Here is a 26,594-nt window from a genome sequence, read left to right as displayed (position 1 = left end):
AGTCTTTTATAATACCAGTTGTATTATTATGGCTGAACTTAATTTCTGTCCTTTTGGTTTTTTTTTTTTTTTTTTTGAGAGAGAGTCTCACTCTGTTGCCCAGTTGGGAGTGCAGTGGCTTGATCACAGCTCACCGCAATCTCTGCCTCCCAGGCTCAAATGATCCTCTCACCTCAGCCTCCCAAGTAGCTGGGACTACAGGCATGTGCCACCAAGCCTGGCTGATTTTTGTATTTTTTTTGTAGAGATGGGGTTTCACCATGTTGCTCAGGCTGGTTTTGAACTCCTGAGCTCAAGCGATCCTCCTGCCTTGGCCTCCCAAAATGCTGGGATTACAGATGTGAGCCACCACACCTGGCCATGGCCATTTGTTAATGTGAAATTTACTTAGGTTGTGGTGATTGAAGTTGACAATACTTTATGTAAAAAGTAGAGCATAAAATAGATAAAGAAATGTGAAATTGTTTTAACCTTTCTGAAAAATATTATCTTCATGTAATTCTTATGTAGAATTTATGAATAATTCATATTGAAGGGCTAACTCTTCAAAATTTAATAATTATTAATGTGGAAGGAATGATTAAAGTTACAGTTAAAATGGTAAACTCTTCAGTTCTTTTTGTAAGAACTTGTAACTAGTGGGATTTTTAGATATAAATTCTCACTACCTCTTTAGATTGCTTTTGATAGTGAAGGAAATTTGCTACATGGTTTTGATTATTGAATAGTCAGGAAACCAATGTGTTAAGTATTGAAAATCCTAGTGGTGTTATGTTGTAGAAGAGACAGAACACAATCCTATGAAAAGGAAATATGAGAAGATTTGAAGTATAGTTAAGAATATAACACTTTCACTTTTTAGGGAAATGACTTAAAGCCAAGCAATAGAAAGACAAAGATTTGGCCCATTAAGACATATTGAAAAGCAACATAAAATGATTTTCAATGTGTCTTAGAAGTGTAAGAGAATTTAATAAATAGTATAATTTTAAGTTCAAGTACTTTGTTGTACCATCAGGAAAAGTTTTAAATATACTCATTTTTTCAAATACGTTGAACCATTTGAAAATTTATATTGTGCTGTGGTTCATTTCTTATTTCTTACTATCCATATTTTTTCCAATTGAAAAATGGTCTGTAATATAACATCTCTCTTTTGCTATTTATAGTTTTATATTATATTTACATTTAATTATGTATTTTTTTTTATTTTTGAGACAGAGTTTTGCTCTTGTTGCCCAGGCTGAAGTGCAATGTCATGATCTCGGCTCACTGCAACCTCCGCCTCCCGGGTTCAAGCGATTCTCCTGCCTCAGCCTCCCAAGTAGCTGGGATTATAGGCATGCGCCACCACTCCGGCTAATTTTGTATTTTTAGTAAAGACAGGGTTTCTGCGTGTTGGTCAGGCTGGTCTTGAACTCCCGACCTCAGGTGATCCGCCTGCCTTGGCCTCCCAAAGTGCTGGGATTATAGGCGTGAGCCACCGTGCCCAGCCATTTAATTATATTTCTAGTTTAATTTTCATTTTTTCTCAGAAGATCTTTTATCAGTGTTTTTATTATTTTTATTTAAAAACTGGCTTTGCCTATAATTTTGCAGGGTATTTAAAACTTTTTTAAAAAGTTAATGCCATCTCAAAAAAAAAAAAAAAAAAAAGGTTAATGATCAGGCCCGGGCATAGTGACTCATGCCTGTAATCCCAGCTCTTTGGGAGGCCAAGGCAGGTGGATCACTTGAGGTCAGGAGTTCGAGACCAGCCTGGCCAACATGGTGCAACCTCATCTCTACTAAAAATACAAGAACTAGCCAGGCATTATGGTGGCGGGCACTTGTAATCCCAGCTACTCTGAAGGCTGAGGCAGGAGCATCCCTTGAACCCGGGAGGCAGAGGCTGCAGTGAGCCGAGATCGTGCCACTGCACTCCAGCCTGGGCAACAGAGCAAGACTCTTATCTCAAAAAAAAAAAAAAATTATCAAAGTATTTTATTTTTATCTGTTTTTGATCACTGAATTGTCAGTTGAATTTTCCGAGTTGTAAACGTCGAGAAATTATTGACTCTGTATCCTTTAAAATGAACATTTATAATTTATTCCCTTGAATTTAACATGACTGTTGAATGAATTTGTGACTCTGTAATATAAAACTTTTATTCTAAATTTATTTAAAGCTCCAAGCAAGTTAATATATTTTCACTGAAATATAGGTAATAGTAATGTAGAAAAGAGTAGAATCACTATGTTTAAAGGGGAAAAGTAAAAGCCTTAAAATGGTAATTAGTCATATGTTAACTGTTTTTTCAGAATGAAATTCCCATATATAGAAAAATTTTTTAAGGTCCTTATTTTGGGAAGTAGGGTATACCTGTGTGTGAGCAGCAAATCCCCTTGATGTCAGTGTTGCTTTAAAAAAATCCTACTCTGGCTGGGCGTGGTGGCTCACGCCTATAATCCCAGCACTTTGGGAGGCCGAGGTGAGTGGATCACGAAGTCAGGAGTTCAAGACCAGCCTGGCCAAGATGATGAAACCCCGTCTCTACTAAAAATACAAAAACTAGCCAGGCATGGTGGCGGGCACCTGTAATCCCAGCTACCCGGGAGGCTGAGGCAGAGAATTGCTTGAACCTGGGAGGCAGAGGTTGCAGTGAGTCGAGATTACGCGACTGCACTCCAGCCTGGGCAAGGGAGCGAGACTCCGTCTCAAAACAAAAAAACCAAAAAACAAGAACAAAACCCAGTTACACTAAGAGGAATTGTCTAGTAAGAGTCCTTATATGACCAAGGAAGCTACTTTTCAGTGCCTCTTTTGGAGGGCCGACGTGAATACCTATGCCTTAGGATCCCCTAATTCCAGAGAAGGTCAGTGAATAATATGGGGAGCTGATGTTTTGATTAACTGTTGTAAATGTTCTCTAAACCTCTTCTCCCTCCTTTGTACAAGACAGTACGGTAAATATGGCCTTTCAGCACATGAAGTTTTGTTTTTATTGAAGAATCAGAGGGCAAATGCTGGGAGTTTATTTTTAAATGGTTCAACAAAGTATATGATAAAACAGTCTTTCCTATTCTACTTAGATTTTTAGAGCAAGGAATCTGTAGGTATGGTGCCCAGTGTACTTCAGCACATTCCCAGGAAGAACTAGCAGAATGGCAGAAAAGATATGCGTCACGGCTGATAAAATTGAAACAGCAAAATGAGAATAAACAGCTCTCAGGCAGTTACATGGAAACCTTGATAGAAAAGTGGATGAATTCATTGTCTCCTGAGAAAGTGGTGAGGAAAATAAGCTACATTATTTTTTGTTTGTCTTAAACAATGAACTTGAGTCTTGACTTTATTATGTGCTCTATTTTGGTTTATTTCCTTATCTTCTTTGCAAAGAACTTGATTCTGATAGAATGATGTTTTTAGTAGCTTTAGTAGACCCATTTGTTAAAATGAAGAGCAGAACTAAGCCACTTGTTTGGAGATTTGCCTGTACTGTATTAATTACCTTCATTCAGGCAGTTTTTGAGTGCCATTTTTGTGGTGGTGGTTAATTTTCTTTTCTCTCTTATTTTAGCTTTACTATATTTTGTTCTTATCAAAATTACTGAAAATGAAGGTATAAAATACTTTGCTCTGTAAACAGTTCCATCATCATCTTAACTGTTGACATTTATTTTCCATGCTAAAAGATTTTGTTTGTGCCCTTAGCAATAAAAACATAACATAAATTGCTGTCTGTTTTCAGCTTAGTGAATGTATAGAAGGAGTAAAGGTAGAGCACAATCCTGACCTGTCAGTTACTGTCAGCACCAAAAAATCCCACCAGACATGGACCTTTGCTCTCACTTGTAAGGTATGAATTTTGTGCTAGTTAAAGCATAAAAGTTGTGTTTAATTTTCTCAACTTTTTTTTGACCTTTGAATCTCTGTGTTAAAGAATATTGAAAATATTTTAATTTAAGTACATTATATATAGGTTCTATATTGTACTAAAGTATATTTCTGTACTTTGATCATTAAAAGTACAATTTAAAAAATATTTTTAGATGACATCTTTGTAGATATTTAGGGTGCTTTCATATTTATTTATTTGGTAAAGAGATCTTTGACATATTGTCTTCTAAACTTGGGACATAGGATGGGGTTCACGGCTTGTAATTAACTACTTAAAAATTGTTTATTCTAGTAGTTCTAAGATTTTTAAACCATAACAACTTGTTTTTATATTTGATATGATGAAGTCACAAATTCTGTGATAATGAGTTTTTAATATGGGGCATTTTCTGCAGTGCTTCCCATCTTAAATTACAGTAGTCAAAGTTTAAGATAGAAGCAAAGTAAAAAGTTTCTGTGAGTATGCTCAGTGGAAAAGTTTTTGTCTTTTTCGTGGCATTTCTTCCGCTGTACTTTCTGTATCTGGAGATGAAAAATCTAAGAACAGTTAGCTTCAGCCTTGAACCCAATCCAGTGCTTTCAGAGGTAACTGCCCTCTTACGAAGGCTTCCTACTTGAGGCTACATGAAACTTTTGTAGGCGAAGAGTATGGAAAGTTTGAAGGTTGATGGTTATATAGGGCGATAGCTTTTGCCACAATGAAAAATGAACATGTCACAGTAAGAGAAGGGAGGCTAGCGATATAGCATAAATAAATAATTTTAACAACTGATTTTTAAAAAACCATTCTGATTTTTTTCTTAAAGGGTTATAGTATCTTAGAAGCTTGGGGAAGTAAAAGTCCCTTATGGAAATATTTTCATTGAAGAGCCCAATTACAATTGGATTTTTCACCCCCTTGTACTCAATGAATTATTTTAACTTCCTTGTAGCCTGCAAGAATGCTGTATCGTGTAGCATTGCTTTATGATGCTCATCGTCCTCATTTTAGTATCATTGCAATATCTGCCGGAGATAGTACTACCCAGGTATCACAAGAAGTCCCAGAAAACTGTCAAGAATGGATAGGAGGAAAGATGGCCCAAAATGGATTAGATCATTACGTGTATAAAGTCGGGATAGCATTTAACACAGAAATATTTGGAACTTTTCGCCAAACCATAGTTTTCGACTTTGGATTGGAACCAGTACTCATGCAAAGAGTAATGATTGATGCAGCTTCTACAGAAGGTAATATTTAGACTTTTTTCCCGATACAATGTGTTAAAAAGCAACATTCAAAGATATGTATTGGCCCTTGAATATATTCCATGGATAGGAAGAGAATAATAATGAAGAAAAAAATCCCAAATTAATTGACTCATTTACTGTGTAATGGGCTTGTAATGATTCACACTGTGCCCTGATTTCTTCATGGAGCCACCAGGTAAACTTGAACTTTGAGGTTCCCCAAACTTGTATGAATAGATGATCAGACCTGTTTTGGTCTACTAGTTTCATTTCACAGTAAGATGGTTTTAGCACAGTAATATCTTTCAATATTACTTTGGGTAGAATATCATTTTAATGGTAATTGTATATATACCTACAATGTTTATTTTCATGTCCTATTGACTAGTTAACTTTGCTGATGTTAGTACATTATTTCTGAATGAAAAGTCTTGAGTATAATAAACCTTCATAAATCATTTTGTGCATCCACTAGTGTTAAGGAGGCCAAGGTGCCTTTAATCAAATCTGCTCTTTGTTTTTGGGAAGAGGTCCCTGGTTTCAACATGTAAGCATGACATAAGGAATTACTTTGTACATTGTCAGTTTATTGCCTATATCTAAATTTTATGCCAAGATCCAACAGGACAAAGAAAGGACATGTTAGCCCACATTTCCTTTGCTTTTGGTTGGATTTATAGGTGTTTTATTCTATTTAACAAAATCTATTTATTTAACAAACACTTCAAAAAGCAGAGCTGTATGAAACTTGCTTTTGTATTGACTATAACTAACCATATTGTGGAGGACGTTTTTTACTATGTACCGTAGTGTCCCATTCATGAGAACCTAGAAGTAGTTTTTCTCATTAGCGAATGCTAGAATTTTATTTTTTTTCACATAGTGAAAAGGTGAAATTGGTCTGTCTTCCTCTTTACTTTAGCTGCTAGTAAGGTTGAAACAACGATGGTGCCCAAATTTAACAGTTAGGTGACATCTTCTTCTATGTGTGCTAAGATTACCCAGACTTCACTTTACCCTTATTTCCCACTGACTTTGATCCCTTTTACTTGTTTTTATTCTGTAGTATGTATTTTTGTCATCTTTTCAGTACTCTTTGGAATCAGAATAAATTAATTTCCATAGCTAAATAGATATGGTAGTTGATAAAATAAAAATAAAGTATTTGGCTTATATATATTAGCATAGTATTTGGCAAATTCTTTCTGCAGAGGGCCAGATGGTTAATATTTTAGGTGTTGCAGGGCAGGTGATCTCTGTTGCAACTACTCAGCTCTGCGTTGTAATGAGAAAGCAGCCATAGACAATGCATAAGCAAATGGGTGTGACTGTGTTCCAATAAAACTTTATTTTCAAAAACAATGGCTGCATTTGACTTTCGTGTTGTAGTTTGCCTACCCCTGAACTAGTAAGTTGCTTTTAGAGACCAGACCTTGAGAACCACTAAGCAGCATCCTTTTTAAATCATAAAGAGATTTAAGTCATATAGAGAGACCAACATACATTTCCTACTCTCAAATATAACTGTAAAGGATGTTCTTGGCTTACGTGTGGGTTGTATTTTAGAAGTTTGCTTGTAGATTAGTGGCTTATAACTCAGACTCCTTTACCCATAGAAATGTTTGTAAGTGCTGTCAAGAATTGTTATTAGTTAATAAAATATTTAATTAATAATATAAAATGTTAAATGTCTGCAGTAAAATGTAAAAGAATGATAGTATTAAAACATGATAATTAGAGAAGGTGGTGATGAAAAGGAGCTCAGGGTACTTTCATGGGCTTGAGAAGAGTAAAAGTACTTTGAGTACTTCTGCCTCAGATATGTGTTACTTTTCTTGTTGGAGAAGAGCAGTGAACAAAAATCAGAGTCAAATAGAATAGGATTTGAATCCTGATTTTCGACTTATTGCCTGTGTGAGCCTGGGCAGAGTACTTAACTTCTCTGGGCTTCACAGGGAAACATCTGTAAAATGGGGCTAGTAATATCTGTCATAGATCATTGTGAGAACCTGAAGCCTCGTACGACATCTGGCTCATAGTAGACGTTTAGTTAATAGTAGCTGTTATGTTTATAATTAGCCTTGATTAGGATAATTTCTGGCTTATACACAAAAGGAAGAAAGGAAAAGAGAAGAGTTGGGGGTTTTTTTTGTTTCTTTATTTTGTTTTTGTTTTTTAAAATGAGGACTCGGACTAGGGTGCAAGCAGAGGACATAAAAAGCAGAGAGCCCTTGAGGCCACAGTGCCTGCAGATCTTGGCAACAGAACACATTGTAGGAGTTGAAAGCGTAGTTTTCCAAGATGATTGATGTTTTGAGCCTGGTAGCTGGAAGAAACAAAGAGTCTCCTTTCTGATGTTTCTAATATATTAGTTTGAAAATGTTTTAAGTTTTACATTTCATTCAGATGTGGTAGAGGGGATTTATATAGACGAGGATATCCTCCTCTTTTTTTATAATACCATATCCTTTTTTTAGTGACTTCTTTGTAGTTTGATGTCTTTGCCTTTTTTCCTTTAAGATTTTACTTTTAAGTAGTTATGTGATAGAAAATAATTGAAAAAACTTAAGCATTTTCTTGGACTAATTTGGAAACATTAAAATGGTTTCACATAGTGAAATTTGTTTAAAGACAAAGGAGAAATAACAAACAGTATGAAATCTACAAAATGCATTTTCTTATGTAGGATTTTGAAAATTGGGGAAAGGAAAACTTAAATCTAGGTTTTAGGCAAGCTAGATGATATTGGGCTAACTTTTTTTGGTCATCAGCATAATGACTTATGCTAATTTTTAGCTCTTTGATAACTTCCCCACCCTTAAAATTGATGTCATTGAATATCTTACCATTTTGTTAATTCTTGAAATTTTTATTGCGTGACTACATTTGTTTCATTGTGATTATGTGGAGAGTCCTAACAGAATTGTAAAGAAATGAAAGCAAAATATAAGTAGTGTAATATTGTTTCTTGCTTTTATCTCAGTACTATTACAGTTAGTGTTTTTGATTATCACGGGAGAGTCCATGTCAGCAGAAAATATGTTTATGGGCAAACAATTTGTTTATGTGAAATTACAATTTTATAAAATGTTCTGAGACAATAAAAATGTAAAATGGCAGTGTCCTATTTTGTATCTTTTCCTGGAATACTTGTGTGGACAACATTCAGAGACATTGAGAGCAAGATAACTACTTTGTTAAATTGGTGACAATCTGACAGCCTGGCTAATTTGATCTTCAGCCTCAGCCAGTTCATCATTGGATCTTCCTTGGCCTGGAATTAGGAGAAAAGTGTCATTCCAGGTATAAATTGGCCAAATGCAATTGGGAATTGAATTAGGTCTGGGATCTGTCATATTTCCATACAGTTTTGAAAATATTATAAATTATAATATAATTTGGTTTTTGCATACACAAGGAAACTTAGTGATTTGGTGAAACTGGAATTTGAATGGGAAATATCTCTATTTATTTATTTATTTATTTATTTATTTAGAGACAGAGTCTTGCTCTGTTGCCCAGGCTGGAGTGCAGTGGTGCGATTATAGCTCCCTGCAGCCTTGAACTCCTAGGCTCAAGTGATCTTCCCACCTCAGCCTCCTAAGCAGTTGAGACTATCAGTGCACACCACCATGCCTGGCTAATTAAAAAAGTTTTGTTTTTTTGTAGAGACGGTCTCGCTGTGTTGCTCAGGCTAGTCTCGAAGTCCTAGGCTCAAGCGATCCTTCTGCCTTAGGCTCCCAGAGTGCTGAGATTATAGGCATGAGCCACCATGCCCGGCCAGTATGTTCTTTTTTTTAGAGATTACTCCTTCTCAGTGGGAAATATTTATTGCATCTTCCACTTGATTGGGTGTTCATTGTTTTTAAGCAAGTTTTTGTCCTTAAATGAATGCTAGAACCGTATTTCTCTTGCATAAGTTTATAAATTTGGACCATGCTAGGCTATTAGCTTAGCATTTTCTAAATTGTGTTCCACTAAAATTAATAATAACACCTAAGGTGTAGAATTCCATGTACAAGTAAGTTTAGAAATGCAGCATGCATTATTTCCCTCTTAGAGAATCACAGTGTAGCTCAGTTAATCATTGGCTCTCAGTGTCTGTCAAACTGGTATGTTCATGTAATTTAGTTATGTTAGTGTGTTACTCATTGAAACTTAAAATCAAGTTATATAGCAAATGTTTATATTTCTCTAGTTCATTGTTCAGTATTGAACTAAAAATCCTACTTTAGTTAATTCAAATTTGAATTGGAGGAAAATAAACATAGGTTTTGGGTTTCTTTTTTTTTTTTTTTTTTTAATATTACTGTCACTATACCTAAAGCATCCAGACCTTTTCTTTTGGTAGGCCGTGAACAAACATTTTTTTCTCTAGTCATTTTGGCAATCTTGAAAACTCTTCAGGAAATGAGTGACTTTAGCTTTGCTTTTTGTAGTTTTTTTTTCCCCCTTGTTGGGGAGATTCGGGTTCAGAAAAAGACACTCTATACTAAAAAAGCTTTTGGACTAAGGATAGGCTTTTCAAAAATATGTGGCAAAGGCATCTGCAAAGGAAGGAAGCTGGTGAGTTATCCCCTGTTTAGAAAACAGACTGCATTCTTATGGTTTATACCACAACTTGATTAATGGAAAATTTTTGTTTGGCAAAATTGATTTGGAATTCTGTTTTGAATATCTGGAAGCGACATGTTGAAAATGAACTCTTGGAGTTAAATATGGAAACTTGATATCATTTATTTCTCTAGTTTGAGTCTAGCTATCTATGTTAACATTAGCATTAAAATTTAGTCTATCTTAGAAAGTATTCCCAACTACCAAAGTTGTTGGTAAGTTAAGAACATATTATATATCTACATACTGTTACATGATCAGAAAAGTAATAGAAAAATAGACTTAAATAGTTTGTCAATAAAAGAAACTGAATAGAAGTATGTAAAAAGCATGAGGTATTTCTTAATGCTGTTACTCTGCTGTTTTAACTTTTTGTTAGCCTCTTTCAGAGAGAGAAATAGGGACAGTTAACATAGGCAAGCTGAGAGAGATTCACCTTGCTTCCATGTGGCAGTTTGGGTGAAAGAAAGGATATAGAAATGGATCACTGAAGCAGTAGTTTGGGATTACTGTGGGATTTTATTTTATTGTTAATTTGGGCAGTCAAGATTTGTAAAGCCACATACCAAAATATTTTCTAAGGAAGAGTGTGGTATCTGATTTTGGAATTAGGAAGCATTTCATCTCGTTCTCTAAGTCCTAGATAAATATAGCAGGTTTTAATAAATTCCATATCTAACACCCATTTATTACCTGCCTCTTACATGTCAACGCTTGTGCTGGGTACTTAGAACACTTGATTTCCCCACCCCTTATTTTCTTCTTATCTACCCTCCAGGTCCTGTGAAAGGTATTTTTCAAGTCTGCTGTACTATATACTTCAAGATGAAACAAACCCACCCTTTGGATGCTTTATTAGAATAGTAAAGATGTGGTTGAAATGCAAGCACTGCTATTCTCAGGATCAGAAGGCCAAGGGAAGTTAGGAAATGTATCTTGTGTTAGAGTAGTTATTTCAACCTTGAATTCTATTTTTGATAGCGGAACCCCTTCAAAAGACTGTTATCTTCAAAAGATTAGGAGTATTCTAATTATCTTTAACTTATGGATTTCTATTAAAATCTGTTTATAGTTTTTGCCTAGCACATCTCAGGGTAACACATTCCATAGGTCTGTAATTTCTGTCAGGTTTGCTTTGAGATTTATTATTGTAGGAATTGGTTAATAAGTCACTGTTAAATTCCTAAATGGTTTTATGAATATTGATCCTAACCTGCTCACTTCTCATCTTTTTGTTTTTTTCGATACTGAGTCTTGCTCTGTCACCCAGGCTGGAGTACAGTGGTGCAATGTTGGCTCACTGCAACCTCCACCTACTGGGTTCAAGCGATTCTCCTGCCTCAGCCTCTGGAGTAGCTGGGACTACAGGCACGAGCTATAATACCTGGCTAATTTTTTTTGTATTTTTAGTAGGGATGGGGTTTCGCCATGTTGACCAGGCTGGTCTTGAACTCCTGACCTCAGGTGACCTGCCTTCCTTGGCCTCCCAAAGTGCTAGGATTACAGGCATGAGCCACCGCGCCCAGCCACTTCTCAACTTTCCAGTGTTTTTCACTTTAGCCTAATCTAGGCTGAAGAAAACGCATGCCAAGGATGCACTGGCTCAGGCTGCCCTGAGTGCTGAGGTGTTAGCAGGTACGCATGTGCTGTAGGTGGAGATGACAAAGAGCCCCAGTAGGAGTCATGCCCAGTGTCCCCATAAGGGACCCACGTCCTTCCTCTATTTACGAGGTGACCTTTAAACACTGTAAGTTTAGGTGGGTCATTAAATCAATTTAGTAAGTTTCTTTGTACAAGTGAGAGGAATGGAGCTGGAAGTTTGACTCAAATTCAGATGAAGTAGGGAAAGAGAAATGGGTTTTGCATACCGTATCCTTAGTAGTAGTCACCGGCCATAGTTCATTTTTGGCATCCGAGTTAAAGACTTAGATCAGTAGTTTGTAGGCTTTTTCTTCTGGAATGTGTGGATTTTTTTTCAAGATTCTTTTTGCTCCCCTAGTTTTCCTTTCCCCCGCACTGTGTTTAAAGTCATTAAAAAAAGTAAATGGAATAAAATTTAGCATTGTTGGAGAATTGTTTTGAAATTACTGTGCTACCTGCTAAAGACACTTAACATTTAATTTTTAATTTTTATGGATACATAATAGTTGTATACATTTATGAAGTATGTGTGATATTTTGATACAAGCATTTAAGAGTTTCATAAAATCAAGGTGGGAATCAGGGTACTGTATAGATAATGAGAAAAACAAATACTGCTATTGCTCATGCCACTTTTCCCCAAAAGCCTGAATACTGTTAATCCAGAGTAGAAAAGCTTTCTGCATTTTGTTTGTATATTAGGTAGGTGAATCAAAAAGCATTTTCCAGGGAAAGCTCTGTCATTTTAGGTTTGTTCTTGTCTCAGCTACTTAAACATCAGTTAGGAATAACTATTGACTTTTACAGTATGTGAACATAATAGTAATCTAGGCATAGTCTGAATTAATTTTATTGAAGTGAAATGTAAAATAAAATTATGAAATATATTCTCCCCACCACCAAAGAGTAGTTAGACCTCCTTTAAAAGCTACATACTAAATAGATTCCTTACTATTATGTAGAGTTTAGTATTTATTTATTTATTTATTTATTTGTTTTTTGAGACGGAGTCTGGCTCTGTCGCCAGGCTGGAGTGCAGTGGCGCGATCTTGGCTCACTGCATCCTCTGCCTCCTGGGTTCAAGTGATTCTCCTGCCTCAGTCTCCTAAGTAGCTGGGATTACACGCGCATGCCACCATGCCCGGCTAAAATTTTCTTTTTTTTTTTTTTTGAGACGGAGTCTCGCTCTGTTGCCCAGGCTGGAGTGCAGTGGCACGATCTCCGCTCACTGCAAGCTCCGCCTTCCAGGTTCACGCCATTCTCCGGCCTCAGTCTCCTGAGTAGCTGGGACTACAGGCACCCGCCACCACGCCCAGCTAATTTTTTGTATTTTAGTAGAGACGGGGTTTCACCGTGTTGCTCAGGCTGGTCTTGAACTCCTGAGCTCAGACAATCCACCCGCCTCAGCCTCCCAAACTGCTAGGATTACAGGTTTGAGCCGTTGCGCCCTGCAATTTTTGTATTTTCAGTGGAGACAGAATTTCTCCATGTTGTCTATGCTGTTCTGGAACTCCTGACCTCATGTGATCCTCCCGCCTCAGCTTCCTAAAGTACCAGGATTACAGGTGTGAGCCACCGTGCCTGGCTGTCAAAGTGATTTGGGAAGAAAATGTGGTTAGTGTACATTAGGAAACTTCTGCTTGTGAGGCTATTGCAAAAACAGACCATCAATCCAGAGTATTTTTTTTAAATGATAGTTAATTTTATCGTATATTTTTATTTTATTTTTTTTTAGAGACAGGATCCCGCTATGTTGTTCAAACTAGTCTTGAACTCCTGACCTCAAGCGATCCTCCTGCCTTGACCTCCTAACGTGCCGGGGTTACAGGCGGGAGCTACTGTGCGCAGCCCCAATCCAGAGTATTTTTAAAGTGCAAGTTTTTAATAAGCAGACCATCTTTTTACATTTGATGGTTATAATGGTATTTGTGTTGCCCTTTGAGAAATAAAACTGGCATGTAAAAATGGCTTTTCAAGGAGCAAAGGTTAGAAATTATTAAGATTATTTGGATAAGCTATTTGCCACTATTGAGACATTAACCTTGGTGAATGACTAGGCTCATGTTTATAATATATACGTAACATTTAAATGTTGCCAAATCTCTCACTAAAAAAGACGTGGCAATTATGCATTATGTTGTCATTTCAAAGATAGTTTAGGATAATTTGTACTTTGGAGACTGATCTTTGTCTAACTTTTAATTATTTCTTCCTAAAATTTTAATCTGAGTTGTGAAACCGTTTTTCCAATTATGTTATGTCAAAGTCTTGGTGTAATATATCAGTAAGGTTACATTTTTTTTTTCTTTTGGTTAAGTTTTCTATTTTAGGTATATGTATGTTTCACTCAATAGAAAAGTAATACGCACTACATATAGAATGAGCCAACCCAGTGCTCAGAGTTTATGTTACTATGGATTTCATCTTGTGCTGGTATTGTGCTACTTTTTTTCCCCTGGTATGTCAGAACTTGAACAGTCATTTGTTTTGACATTGTGCCCTACTTACAGTATAATTTAATGGAGGCTAACTTGGATTTTTTGGAAATGACATTTGAATGGCATTGTACTGCATTTTAATAAGGACTTAGCAGTGTTTTACATTAATATTTTCGAAAAAATTTTTGTTTATAGTAAGTTGACTTAAAGATACTGTAGTTTCATTGTGCTTTATCACACAAGAAAAGATTTAACCTTTTACAGTTTTTGATCTTCTCTTTCTATAATGGAATGGGTATTGGTAGTAGGAAGAGAAAGTGATTATCATCTGATAAAACCTATGAAGAATTTATCATATCTTTTTCATGCAGATTCAAATTTCTCTTGACTGAAGAGTTAAGTTCTAAATGTTAATCTGTATTTTTAAAATGTTAATAATTTCTAGTATGTCCTAGCCTGATAAAAAGTTTTTTTTTTAAACATGGATTTATACTAATGTTATTTTGTTTTGTTTTGTTTTTTGTTATGGGGGAAATAGTCAATGGGTATTTGCATTGTTTTGTTTTTAAGAATTTCAGCTCTAGCATATACAATTCTCATACAAAAATATGTAATATGTTTAAGAATTTTAATGTTATTTAAAAATTTTAATGTTCTGTTTCTTTATAAATGTGTTTTTTGTTTCCATTTAGATCTCGAATACCTGATGCATGCAAAACAGCAGCTAGTAACCACAGCTAAACGTTGGGATTCTTCCTCTAAGACTATTATAGATTTTGAACCTAATGAAACTACTGATTTGGAGAAGAGCCTTCTTATCAGATACCAAATTCCCCTCTCTGCTGACCAGCTATTTACCCAGTCCGTTTTAGACAAATCATTGACCAAGAGCAACTATCAGTCACGGTTACATGACCTTCTTTATATTGAGGAGATAGCCCAGTATAAAGAAATCAGCAAGTAAGTTACTTTAGAAACACTTTAAAACAAAAAATCTCCCCTTTGGATGATATTTTTAATCTTTAAAATGAAAGTGTGCCTAAGTGAAGACAGGTAGTAAATGGTTGTTATTCAATAACTGTATTCTATCTTTAAAGGAAATATGAGCTTCTTAAGGCAAGAACTGTCTCATGCTCACCATGGTATCCCTGTTATTTAGCACATAGTTCATTTCTATAAGACCTTATTAAACATCTATTAGGGGACAAGCTCCTTGCCACATGCCGGGAGTATAAATCTGTGGTTCCTGCTCTTAAGAAGCTTTTAGTCAATGGTAGTCATAGCAAGCACTGAATGAGTATTTGTTGAACAGATATACAACAACTGAAAGAGACCACATATTTTGAAAAGTTGTTTTAAGAATGAAATTATTTAGATTTTCAGGAAAACGGGTTGATAAAACAGCTTTATAGCAGTTTTTAAATACGTTAACATATTTTACATTTTATCCATATGCCACAGGTTGAGACCAAGTGCTTAAATCAAAAGCTTATTTGAATTATTTTAGGAAAAATAATCTCAGGAAAGAAAGTTAGAGTGAGGGAAGATGTTAGTGAAATAGTTGTATTTGGTAGTAGCTTTCTATTAATATATTTTAGATAAACTGGAGACAAGCCTTAAAAACTGAACCACAATTATGAGACCTGAATACATTTTTATAAGTAGTTTTACTTTTAAATATAGCTGAACCAGCATATTTTTCTTCTCCAGGATGCCTTATGGTTCCTTATCATTAGTATTATTAATAAATACTGAACACTCATTAAGAGTATATTCAGAAAGGAAAAGAAAGTGAAAACTTAAAGATATTTTGGTCACCCTGTTTATAGATTTGTTATGATCTAACTTTTGAAAATACCTAATTTCAAATTAAATACATGTAAAATTTACAAAGTCAGATGGAATGTATTTTTCATTACTCTAAGACTTTAAATCCTGGCCCATTGATGGTCTCTTAAAAGGCTTTTATCAGTTGTGTCTGTAGGCTGTTAAATAAGAAGGACAGTGGGTTATATCATCTATATTGTTTATATTATCATGGATTCCTTCTTCTTAGGAAAGAACACCATGATAAATCATAAATATTAGGATTAAATATAATTTAAAAGCTTACCAGAATCCTGGAGACTATTTTTGAGTATCATAGTAGGAATTCAGAAAAAATTATATATTAACTTTTATTTGTTTAATATTTTATTAAGGTTTATAAATCATTCCATTACTTTAGAATGTGCACGTGAAGCCTAAAAAGCTTAGTATTATTATATTCAAAATAATCTTTTAAAAGTGGAAACTTGTCTGAATGGAAAAAAGGAGAAACCCTACAAAATTGTAGAGGTTAAATACTGATCAAGTAACTAAGGCTGGGCGTGGTGGCTCATACCTGTAATTGTAGCACTTTGGGAAGCTGAGGTGGATGGATTGCTTGTGCTCAAGAGTTTGAGACCAGCCTGGGCAACATAGTGAGACCTCATCTCTACAAAAAGTTAAATAATCAGGCATGATGTGTGTCAGTTTGAGGTCTGAGGTGGGAGAATCGCTTGAGCCCAGGAGGTCTAGGCTTCAGTGAGCTGTGGTTACATCACTGCCTGGGTGAGAGAAAGAGATACCCTGTTTCAAAAAAAAAAAAAGAGAGAAACTGAATAGTTGAAAGTGCACTCTACGAGTACCTTGCAAAGGCTTTCAAAGCCAGTATGAGAGGGCCTTAAAAATATTAGCACTGATGGCAAACTAAGTTAGTGTGATCTTTTTTAAAAAAATTATTACTATTTTGAGACAGGGTCTCACTCTGTCACTGAGGCTGGAATGCAGTGGCATGGTTTTGGCTCACTGCAGCCTCAACCTCCCGGGCTGGGGTGATCCTCTCCAGCCTAACTGGAGACGCTGAGTGGCTGAGACTGCAGGTGTGCATCACCACACTGGCTTCATTTTGCATTTTTTGTAGAGATGGGGTTTTGCCACGTTGCCCAGGGAAGATCTGGAACTCCTGGGCTCAAGTGATCCACCCGCTCTGGCCTCCCAAGGTGCTGGGGTTACAGGCATGAGCCACCACCCCTGGCCCAGTTTGTGTGATCTATCTGGAGAGCTGTTTGGCAGTTTGTATCAAGGACCTTAAGTTTGAATCTTTTGGTGTGGAAATTCCACTTATGGGGGATCATAAGCAATAATCAGAGTCAAAGATGTCTGGACACATGTCTTGCAAAGAGTAGTGAAGAAAAAGTTAATTATGATATAGCTATATGATTGAATGTTATACAACTTGAAATTATGTTCTTGAAGAATTTTTAATGCAGTGACGATGCTCATGATATAATATTAGGGAAGAAAATATGCTAGTTATGATACCTTATTGCCATTCTAATTTTTTATAGATGCCTGTACACATACGTGTATCTATTTGTGTATAAAAATGTTGGAAAGAATTAAAGCAAAATGTTCTGGTTGGTGGACTAACAGGTGATTTTTATGTTGTAATAGTTTTCTCTACTTTTGAAATGTTCTATAATGACCATATATTGCTCTTGTAATTAAAAAAATTTAAAGGAAACTGGTACATCATTAGTGGCAACACTTGCTGCTCATGGTGTAAAAAAGCCCTTAGGTATGAAAAGAAGAGATTGTGGTACGGCAGTGGTAAGATAGTGTAGAGTGTTTTTATAGGAACTTCTGAGCTTTCTGTTTTTTTAATCTTTAAAGTTATATCATATTTATTGACTCAAATAGGGATATTTACAAACTGAATGTAAATCAGCTGGATCACTATTGATGTGTTCTGTACACAACTACACAAGAGTTTTGAAGGATCTTCAAGATATAACTGATAATTTATTGCAACCTGCCTGACATGTGACAAGTAGTTACTGTGCTAGAGAATTCTGGAATTTCTGGTGATACTCTCACCTAAAGGTAACCCTGGATATGAAGGCTGGTAAATTAAATTTCTGAATTTGGCAGGCCTATAAATGTTAGTGAAGTGCGGTGCAGAATTGGTACACATACAAAGAAACAGATCCTATAGCAATTAGATAGAGTTCTCAGAATGCATCTATAAGCAAGTAGACATAGATTGTGAAGATTTTCAAAAGTCTGTGACAGAGTTTCATATGTTGCTTAAAAGAGTATTTTTTCTTCTTCACTCTTTAAACTTAATATTTATATGCATTTTAATGTTGCCTTGAATTTAATTTACATTTGATTGTTAATTCTTTAAGTAGAAATAAAATAACTAAGATATATTTTTAAAAATTTTGGGGGAGGTGTCTGTGCATCTACTAAGCTATGGTGTAGTGCAGGGCTCAGTAACTTTTTCTGTAAAGGGTCAGATAATAAATATTTTAGGCTTTGAGAATTTCATACAGGCCTGGTTGCATTTCTTCTTCTTTTTTTGTTTTTGTAAAATCCACTATCAGTTAAGGGCTATACAGAAACAGTCTGAAGGTTGGCTTTGGGCACATCTTTGGGCTGTGCTCTAGTGTGTGTGACTGGGCCATTTTGCTTGTCTGTTCAATCAATACCAGTCATCAGAGCAAACCCAAGTCACCATTAGAATCATGAAGAATGTTTTGTTGTGGTTTGAGACCCAATTTAAAGGTAGAAGACAATGGTATGCTTATATAGACTCATCTTTCTAAATGACTTGGATATGTATTGACAATAATAAGTGTGTTCTGAATACATTGAAGTTTACCTCTTTGTGACATCGTGGTCAGATCTGCTGCCACACAATTAGTAGGATATTTCCCAAGGTCCCGAGAATGTATCAGTCCTCTGTGAACTTTGAACAGTTTAAGCAGAATATTTCTTTTTTTCTTTTCTTTTCTTTTTTTCTTTTAAATGGAGTTTCGCTCTTGTTGCCCAGGCTGGAGTGCAATGGTGCAATCTCACTCACCAGAACCTCCGCCTCCCGGGTTCAAGCGATTCTCCTGCCTCAGCCTTCTGAGTAGCTGGGATTACAGGCAAGTGCCACCATGCCCAGCTAATTTTGTATTTTTGGTAGAGATGGGGTATCACCATGTTGGCCAGGCTGGTCTTGAACTCCTGACCTCAGGTGTCCCACCCGCCTCGGCCTACCAAAGTGCTGGAATTACAGGCGCGAGCTACCGTGCCTGGCCAAAGCAGAATATTTCTAATCACGAAAGTAGTATCAAGGGGCTTCATACTAGTTTCTTACGTTTTGATGGTAAGGGTTGCAAGAGACTGAGGCAGGAGGATCACTTGCACCCGTGAATTTGAGGCTGCAGTGAGCTGTGATCGCACCACTGCGCTCCAGCCTGGGCAACAGAGCAAGATCCCATCAGACTGTGCCTTTTACATGGTCATTTTAGCATTTCTTCCTAGGAAGTAGATTGAAAAAAGGCTCTCAAGATTAGGTAAAATACATTTTAGTTTGAGGCTGGATTTAATAATCTAGCTTTTTTTTTTTTTTTTTTTAAAGGATGATTTTTTTCAAAGCAGTCCAGAAATTTCTTCTTAGATTGTTTTCATTTAAGTTTTAGAAAATGCTTTTCTTTTGAGATTTGTTTGTTTTACTTTTCTTATCCTTAGTCACATGTTGGTGTGTGTTCAATAATGATTCTACTTTGAAGTGAAATCTGTTTGATTTTAAGAGATACATTTTCAAAGGAAATGTGCTTTAGCTGAAGCTATTGTGTCCATTAAACTGTGCATGCCTCATTGGGTCATCGTGCCTGGCTCCTCAGTGCTAACAGCTGGCATGACAGGCCTAGTGTGGGGTGCACGTTTCATCGTTAGATGGGTGCTGCTTCTGTTGGTGACAGGCCTAGTGTGGGGCACACATTTCATCGTTAGATGGGTGCTGCTTCTGTTGGTGACAGGCCTAGTGTGGGGCGCACGTTTCATCGTTAGATGGGTGCTGCTTCTGTTGGTGACAGGCCTAGTGTGGGGGGCACTTTTCATCGTTAGATGGGTGCTGCTTCTGTTGGTGACAGGCCTAGTGTGGGGCACACTTTTCATCGTTAGATGGGTGCTGCTTCTGTTGGTGACAGGCCTAGTGTGGGGCGCACGTTTCATCGTTAGATGGGTGCTGCTTCTGTTGGTGACAGGCCTAGTGTGGGGTGCACATTTCATTGTTAGATGGATGTGGGGTGCACATTTCATCATTAGATGGGTGCTGCTTCTATTGGTGACACCTCAGTTCTGTCGCTCTGCTTTAGTAAACTCAGGGATTGTTTTATTACTTTGTTAGATTTTTATTGTTCATATAGTCAGAAATCACATGAAATGAAAACACTATATAGGTTTGAAATTTTTTGAAAGTTGCACTCAAGAGATGGAATTGTTGCTAAGGCTGATAGAGCCATATTTCTCATTAGCATGGAAGTATCTTTTTTAAATCTATTGAGTATTCAGTTGGCTGTAATTCTGGCATTCCCTAAAAGGTTAGGGATTATGTAAACTTTAAGGATGATTTTAAAATGTAGCATGCAACAATGGAAAGATGGTTTTTCTTCTTATTAAGAAAAATCTTTCTTAATTGTAGGGATATATTTTCTAGTTTAGGTATTTCTGAGTTACTAAATTTCAAAAAGTACATATTTTAATATTTAAGATTACTAACATAATTTTAGTTTTAGCCTGTTAATCTTTTATACAAATTGATTATTAGTATAGCTATAACCTTTACTAGAAAGTCTATAATGTCTGCATCTTGAACATGTGATGAATTTTCTGGGGGAAAAGCTGCGTTTCTTAGGACTTTTATTTTATTTCTTAGCACTTCTGGTGCCTCTACCTCAAGAATTTTGTTACAAGACACAACCAATGTCACAAGAGGATTCTCTTGTTGCTCTAAACTGTGCGATTAACTTTTGATGCCTGCTAAATTGTGATCAAGTGTTTTGGGATGGTGATTCTCAAATAGACATGAGTGAAACCTTAATATATGGCCTAAGGCTTGGGCGCGGTGACTCACACCTATAATGTTAGCACTTCGGGAGGCCCAGATGGGCAGGTCTTTTGAGCCCAGGAGTTTGAGACCAGCCTCGGCAACATGGCGAGACCCCATCTCCACAAAAAGTACAAAAATTAGCTGGGCATGATGGTGTGCACCCGTGGTCCCTGCTACTCAGGAGGCTGAGGTGGGAGGATCGCTTGAGCTCAGGAGGTCAAGGCTGCAGTGAGCCAAGATTGTGCTACTGCACTCCAGCCTGGGTGACAGTGAGACCCTGTCTCAAAAAACAAAACAAAACAAAAAACTATTAAAAAATATATATGGCCTAAGATAGTTGAGAAATATATGACAGGATTTCAAGAATATGTTAGGAAATAATATAAAGTGGCTAAAGTGGGAATATGGTGCTTGGGAAAAAATCAGATTATTAGAAAAACATAAAATTAATTCAATGAACAAAATTTATTGAATATTGAAGGTGTTAGGTTCTATGCTAGTCACTGCTGATTTCTAAGGCAAGCAAAATATGTTTCCTTGTCCCCCAAAAGTTTGTAATCCAGTAGCGGAGGCAGACTCATAAATACAGGGTTATAATAAAATGTGCTCAGCACGGCACTGGAGGAATGCACAAGGGCCCCATGGAAGAGGCACTTTCCCACCTTAGTGGAGAAAAGGAGGGTGGTCAAGGAGGGGCTCACATCTGCTTTCTAGAGCAGATGGAATGTAAGTTGAACTTTGAAAAACAGGTAAGATTTGTCAGGTTTAGAAGTAAGACAAGGCTGGGCGTGGTGGCTCACACCTGTAATCCCAGCACTTTGGGAGGCCGAGGTGGGTGGACCACCTGAGTTCAGGAGTTCGAGACCAGCCTGGCCAACATGGTGAAACCCTGTCTCTGCTAAAAATACAAAAAATTAGCCTGGTGTGGTGGTGGGCGCCTGTAATCCCAGCTACTCGGGAGGCTGAAGCAGGAGAATCGCTTGAATCCGGGAGGTGGAGGTTGCAGTGAGCCAAGATGGGGTCATTGAACTCCGGCTGGGGCAATAAGAGCGAAACTCCGTCTCAAAAAAAAAAAAAAAAAAAAAAAAGGACAAAAGTATTTGGTTAAAGGAAACAGGATGTGAGAATAAGAGCATAGAGTTTTGGGGAGCTGCCAGTTGATTATTATAGTTGCAATGGAGGGTGCTTGTGTGGTGGGGACAGGGTAAATGAGAGAGAAACTGTGTCCTCAGAGCTATAGAAAGCTACTTACCAGATTTTCATTTTTCAGAGATCCTCTGATGGGGGTGTGGAGAACAGATTTGAGACAAGAAGTCATGTTAGAAGTCTATTATAGTAATCCAGGTTAAAAATGTTGGGATGCAGACGAATTAGGAAGGAGGGGAACTAACAGGGCTATGAGGAAGTAACAGGGCATAGTGATTCTGTGATGTGTGAATGAAGGTTGGTGAGAGAGGCAGTGTCAAGGATGACGTGATTTTTGGTTGGCTTGGATACCTAAGTGGATGATAGTGCCATTTTCTAAGTTGTTAATACATGGGAAGATTGGGTTGGGTCACACTGGAGAGGTCAGATAGTCAGTTTTGCATATACTGAGTTTAAAGGGCATATAACCAAAAGTGTCCATATGACAGTTGGATTTACAGCCCTGAGCTGGGAGATCTGGGAGAGGGTGACCTATCAAGAACTTACAGAGTAGAAGGAAGGCAGGCTGGAGCTTATAGAAAGTAGTTGGTGCTTAGATGGGAGATGGAGAACAGCTAGGAGAGGTAGGAAGAAAACTAGGAGAGTATTACCATACGGAAGTCCTTGGAAGAGGGAGTTCAAAGGAAGAAGACATTGATTGTATAGTGAAAAAAAAAAAAAGATAAGAAAACTGTACATCATCTTAGCAAAAAGAGGTCCTTTGTGAATCAAGAATTTCTTGCACCATAAGTAATCTCCTCCCTCTGAGAAAGTTTTAATGACCCCTAAACTCTGCATATTATATAGGTAGTAAAAGGAAAGTAAAATTTTAACTTCACTTGAGAAAGCATGAAATAAGTAAGGGTTCCTGTTCTTTTTTTTTTTTTTTTTTTTGAGATGGAGTCTCACTCTGTCGCTGAGGCTGGAGTGTGGTGTCGCTATCTCAGGTCACTGCAGACTCCACCTCCTGGGTTCAAGTGGTTCTCCTTCCTCAGCCTCCCTTGTAGCTATGGACTACAGGCCGGGCCATCACGCCCAGGTAATTTTTGTGTGTTTAGTAGAGACAGGGTTTCACCATGTTGGCTAGGCTGGTCTTGAACTCCTGACCTCAAGTGATCTTCCTGCCTCGGCCTCCCAAAGTGCTGGGATTACAGGTGTGAGCCCCCACGCCTGGCCTCCTGTTCTATTTATTTATTTATTTATTTATTTTTGAGACAGAATCTCGCTCTGTTGCCCAGGCTGGAGTGCAGTGGCGCGATCTCAGCTCACTGCAACCTCCGCCTCCCAGGTTCAAGCAATTCTTTTGCCTCAGCCTCCCAAGTAGCTGGGATTACAGGCATGTGCCACCACGCCCAGCTAATTTTTGTATTTTTAGTAGAGACGGGGTTTCACCAGGTTGGCCAGAATGGTCACTCCACACAGACTTCAAAGGATGTATTGGACAGCCTGAGGGCCCAGGCAGAGACTTGGTGCAGAGGCAGAACCACTGTGCAGAGTCCCCACTAGGACAGTGCTTAATGGAGCCCTGGGAGTGGGCTATATCCTGATACCCCAGAACTGAAGGGTCAGCATTATGCAGCTCTTGTCTGGGAAAGCTATATAAGACTTTCAATCTGTGAGAGCTTCTTGGGGGACTGAGCCCAGCAAAGCCAAAGAAGCAGGGCTGCCTGAGGCCTTGGGGGGCCAACTGCTGTTCCAGTGTGTCAGGATGCGGGATGTGGAAGCAAAGGAGATTATTCTTCAGCTTTAAGACTTAATGTTGTTTTCCCTTTTGGATTTTGGACTTACTTGGAACCACTTATTCCTTTCTGCTTGCCCAGTTTTCCCTTTGGGAATGGGAATGTTTATCCTGTGCTTGTCCCACCATTGTATTTTGGAAGCGTGTAACTCGTTAATTACACAGGCACAACTGGAGAGGAATTTGAATCAGGATGAATTGTGCCTTGAGTCTTATCCATATCTGATTTAGTTGACACTCTGGACTTGGACTTTTGAGTTGATCCAGGAAAGAGTGAAAACTTTTAGGGGCTATTGGGATGGAATGAATGTATTTTGTATGTGAGAAGAACATACATTTGGAGGCTATGGGCAGAATGCTGTAGTTTGAATGTCCCATCCAAAACTAATGTTGAAATGTAATTGCCATTGGGACAGTATTAAGAGGTGGGACTCTTCAAAGGTGATTAGGCCATGAGGATCCACCCTTATGAGTGGATAAGGTGATTATACAGGAATGGGCTCCTTATCATGAGAGTGGGCTGTTAGAAGAGTGAATTCAGTCCTCTCTTGCCATTGCTTTTGCTTACACTTTCGTGCCCTTCTGTCTTCCACCATGGGATGGTGCAGCCTGAAGACCATCACCACATGCCAGCCCCTTGATCTTAGACTTTCTAGTCTCCAGCATTGTAAGAAATAAATCTCTGTTCTTTATAAATTACCCAGTCTCAGGTATTCTGTTACAGCAACACAAAACAGACTAAGACAAACCTAAGAAAAAGGAGAAAATGTTGCCACCATTTCTTACCATGTTGTCTTACCTCTTACAGCACCATTTCAGAACAGCAAAGGAGAACTGTTAATTAGTTTACATCTTTCTTTCACTTCATATTTCTCTTTTTTTTTTTTTTTAATTTGGGGACAGAGTCTCACTCTATTGCCCAGGCCGGAGTGCAGTGGCGTGATAATTGGCTCACTGCAACCTCCACCTCCTGGGTTCAAGTGATTTTCCTGCCTCAGCCTCCCGAGTAGCTGGGATTACAAGTGCCCGCCACCACACCTGGCTAATTTTTGTATTTTTAGTAGATGCAGGGTTTCACCATGTTGGCCAGGCTGGTCTTGAACTGCCAACTTCAGGTGATCTGCCCGCCTCAGCCTCCCATAGTGCTAGGATTACAGACGTGAGCCACCATGTCCGGCTCCATATTTCTTGACTGTGTAAATTAATCTTGATTCTCTGTGCTGCCTTTACACATACTTTCTCATACTCACGTGCACACATGGAAGTGTGAGAGAGTATACCAACCATTGTCTGATAAGATAGGCCTTAACTTCTCTTTCCATAATTCCTGCATGAGACCTGCCTCTATGTAGCCATGAATGAAAATTCATTTTAAATGTTATTCATTAACATTATTGAAAGAGATATTTTATGGCTAGAATCTGCTGGTAAGATCTACTTGGAAAGCAATTGGTTTAAAGTCCATTGTAATTTTCAAAGCAATGTGTTTCCTTCTGGTTCCAGGTGATTTTAAAGTCTTTATTGTCCCAGTGGTGTGTTCAAACAGACTTTTATATTAATTAGTATATAATATTTCATGTTACTTAAAAAACATTTAGTTTCATTTTAAATACTCAGCTGTTTTTTGAACGTGCACATTCTTCAACACAACTTAGTATGTATCTTTATGTAACTTACATGGGAGTTTATTCACTTAAAAAAAAGTTTTGTTGACCAGGCACGGTGGCTCACATCTGTAATCCCAGCACTTTGGGAGGCAGAGGTGGGTGGATCACCTGAGATCAAGAGCTTGAGACCATCCTGGCCAACATGTCAAAACCCTGTCTCTACTAAAAATACAAAAATTAGCTGGGCGTGGTGGGCATCTGTAATCCCAGCTACTCGGGAGGCTGAGGCAGGAGAATTCTTGAACCTGGGAGGCAAAAGTTGCAGTGAGCTGAGATGGTGCCACTGTACTCCAGCCTGGACGATAGAGCGAGACTCTGTCTCAAAAAAAAAAAAAAATTTTTTTTTTTGTTGTTTCCAGCTTGTATTAAAGGCAGAAAAATACAGTTTTTAGCTCAATGAAGTGGAATTGATATAATGGTTTAATTTTTGGTATGTTTATTTTTGATTTACTTTGTAAAATACAGTTTTTAGCTCAATGAAGTAGAATTGATATAATGGTTTAATTTTTGGTATGTTTATATTTGATTTACTTTGTTTCACTCTTCTAGTTTTTATATATTTTTGATGTAAAATATTCAAATTAGTTTTCTACTTCTGGTTTAGGTTCAACCTTAAAGTGCAATTGCAGATTCTGGCAAGCTTCATGCTCACTGGTGTTTCTGGAGGTGCAAAGTATGCTCAGAATGGACAACTTTTTGGTCGCTTTAAGCTTACTGAAACACTTTCTGAAGATACTTTGGCTGGACGACTGGTGATGACCAAAGTCAATGCTGTTTATTTATTACCAGTCCCTAAACAGAAGTTAGTACAGACCCAGGGAACCAAAGAGAAGGTTTATGAAGCTACTATTGAAGAAAAAACAAAGGAATATATATTTTTAAGGCTATCTAGGGAATGCTGTGAAGAACTTAATCTTCGGCCTGACTGTGACACACAGGTATGTTTGAAGGTTGCAGTTTAACCATAGTGGTCTGTAGCCTCATTATCAGCTCACAGTCTTCCTCTGGTTTAGTTTTTCTTCTGCCGTAAACAAAAGCAAAGCTGACTTTGAAGTCTACAGTGGTGGGTTGAAAATTGCACCTGTAGTAACTCCCAGAGAAAAGTGATTCTTTCAAATTTAAGTAACATTTAGAATGTTCCAGTGTTATACAAGGTTGAGCTTTCTGATTAGAGTTTTAAATCAGCAATGGAAGAAAAGATGAAAAGAAACTATGTAAGCTACCTCCTGGGACATCTCTCATCTGCAGTTGTATCTGTTCCTGTTCTATCTTTATGGGTTTTTAGGTGAATTAT

General features: G+C 37.5%; 1 protein-coding gene across 9 annotated transcripts in view; it reads left to right on the top strand.

Moving 5' to 3' along the window:
• HELZ (helicase with zinc finger) overlaps positions 1–26,594 on the top strand; it is a 174,411-nt gene that overhangs the window by 51,654 nt on the left and 96,163 nt on the right. For all 9 annotated transcript variants that reach the window (XM_063656480.1, XM_063656478.1, XM_054459612.2 and 6 more), the window contains 5 exons: positions 3,073–3,271; positions 3,732–3,839; positions 4,813–5,110; positions 14,496–14,763; positions 25,905–26,238. In XM_063656480.1, coding sequence (XP_063512550.1) covers positions 3,073–3,271; positions 3,732–3,839; positions 4,813–5,110; positions 14,496–14,763; positions 25,905–26,238 — 1,207 coding nt within the window. The remainder of the gene's footprint in view (positions 1–3,072; positions 3,272–3,731; positions 3,840–4,812; positions 5,111–14,495; positions 14,764–25,904; positions 26,239–26,594) is intronic.

The sequence above is a fragment of the Pongo pygmaeus genome, chromosome 19 (assembly GCF_028885625.2).
Source record: "Pongo pygmaeus isolate AG05252 chromosome 19, NHGRI_mPonPyg2-v2.0_pri, whole genome shotgun sequence".
Classification (NCBI taxonomy): Eukaryota; Metazoa; Chordata; class Mammalia; order Primates; family Hominidae; genus Pongo; species Pongo pygmaeus.
This window is presented reverse-complemented; position numbering and strand designations above follow the sequence as displayed.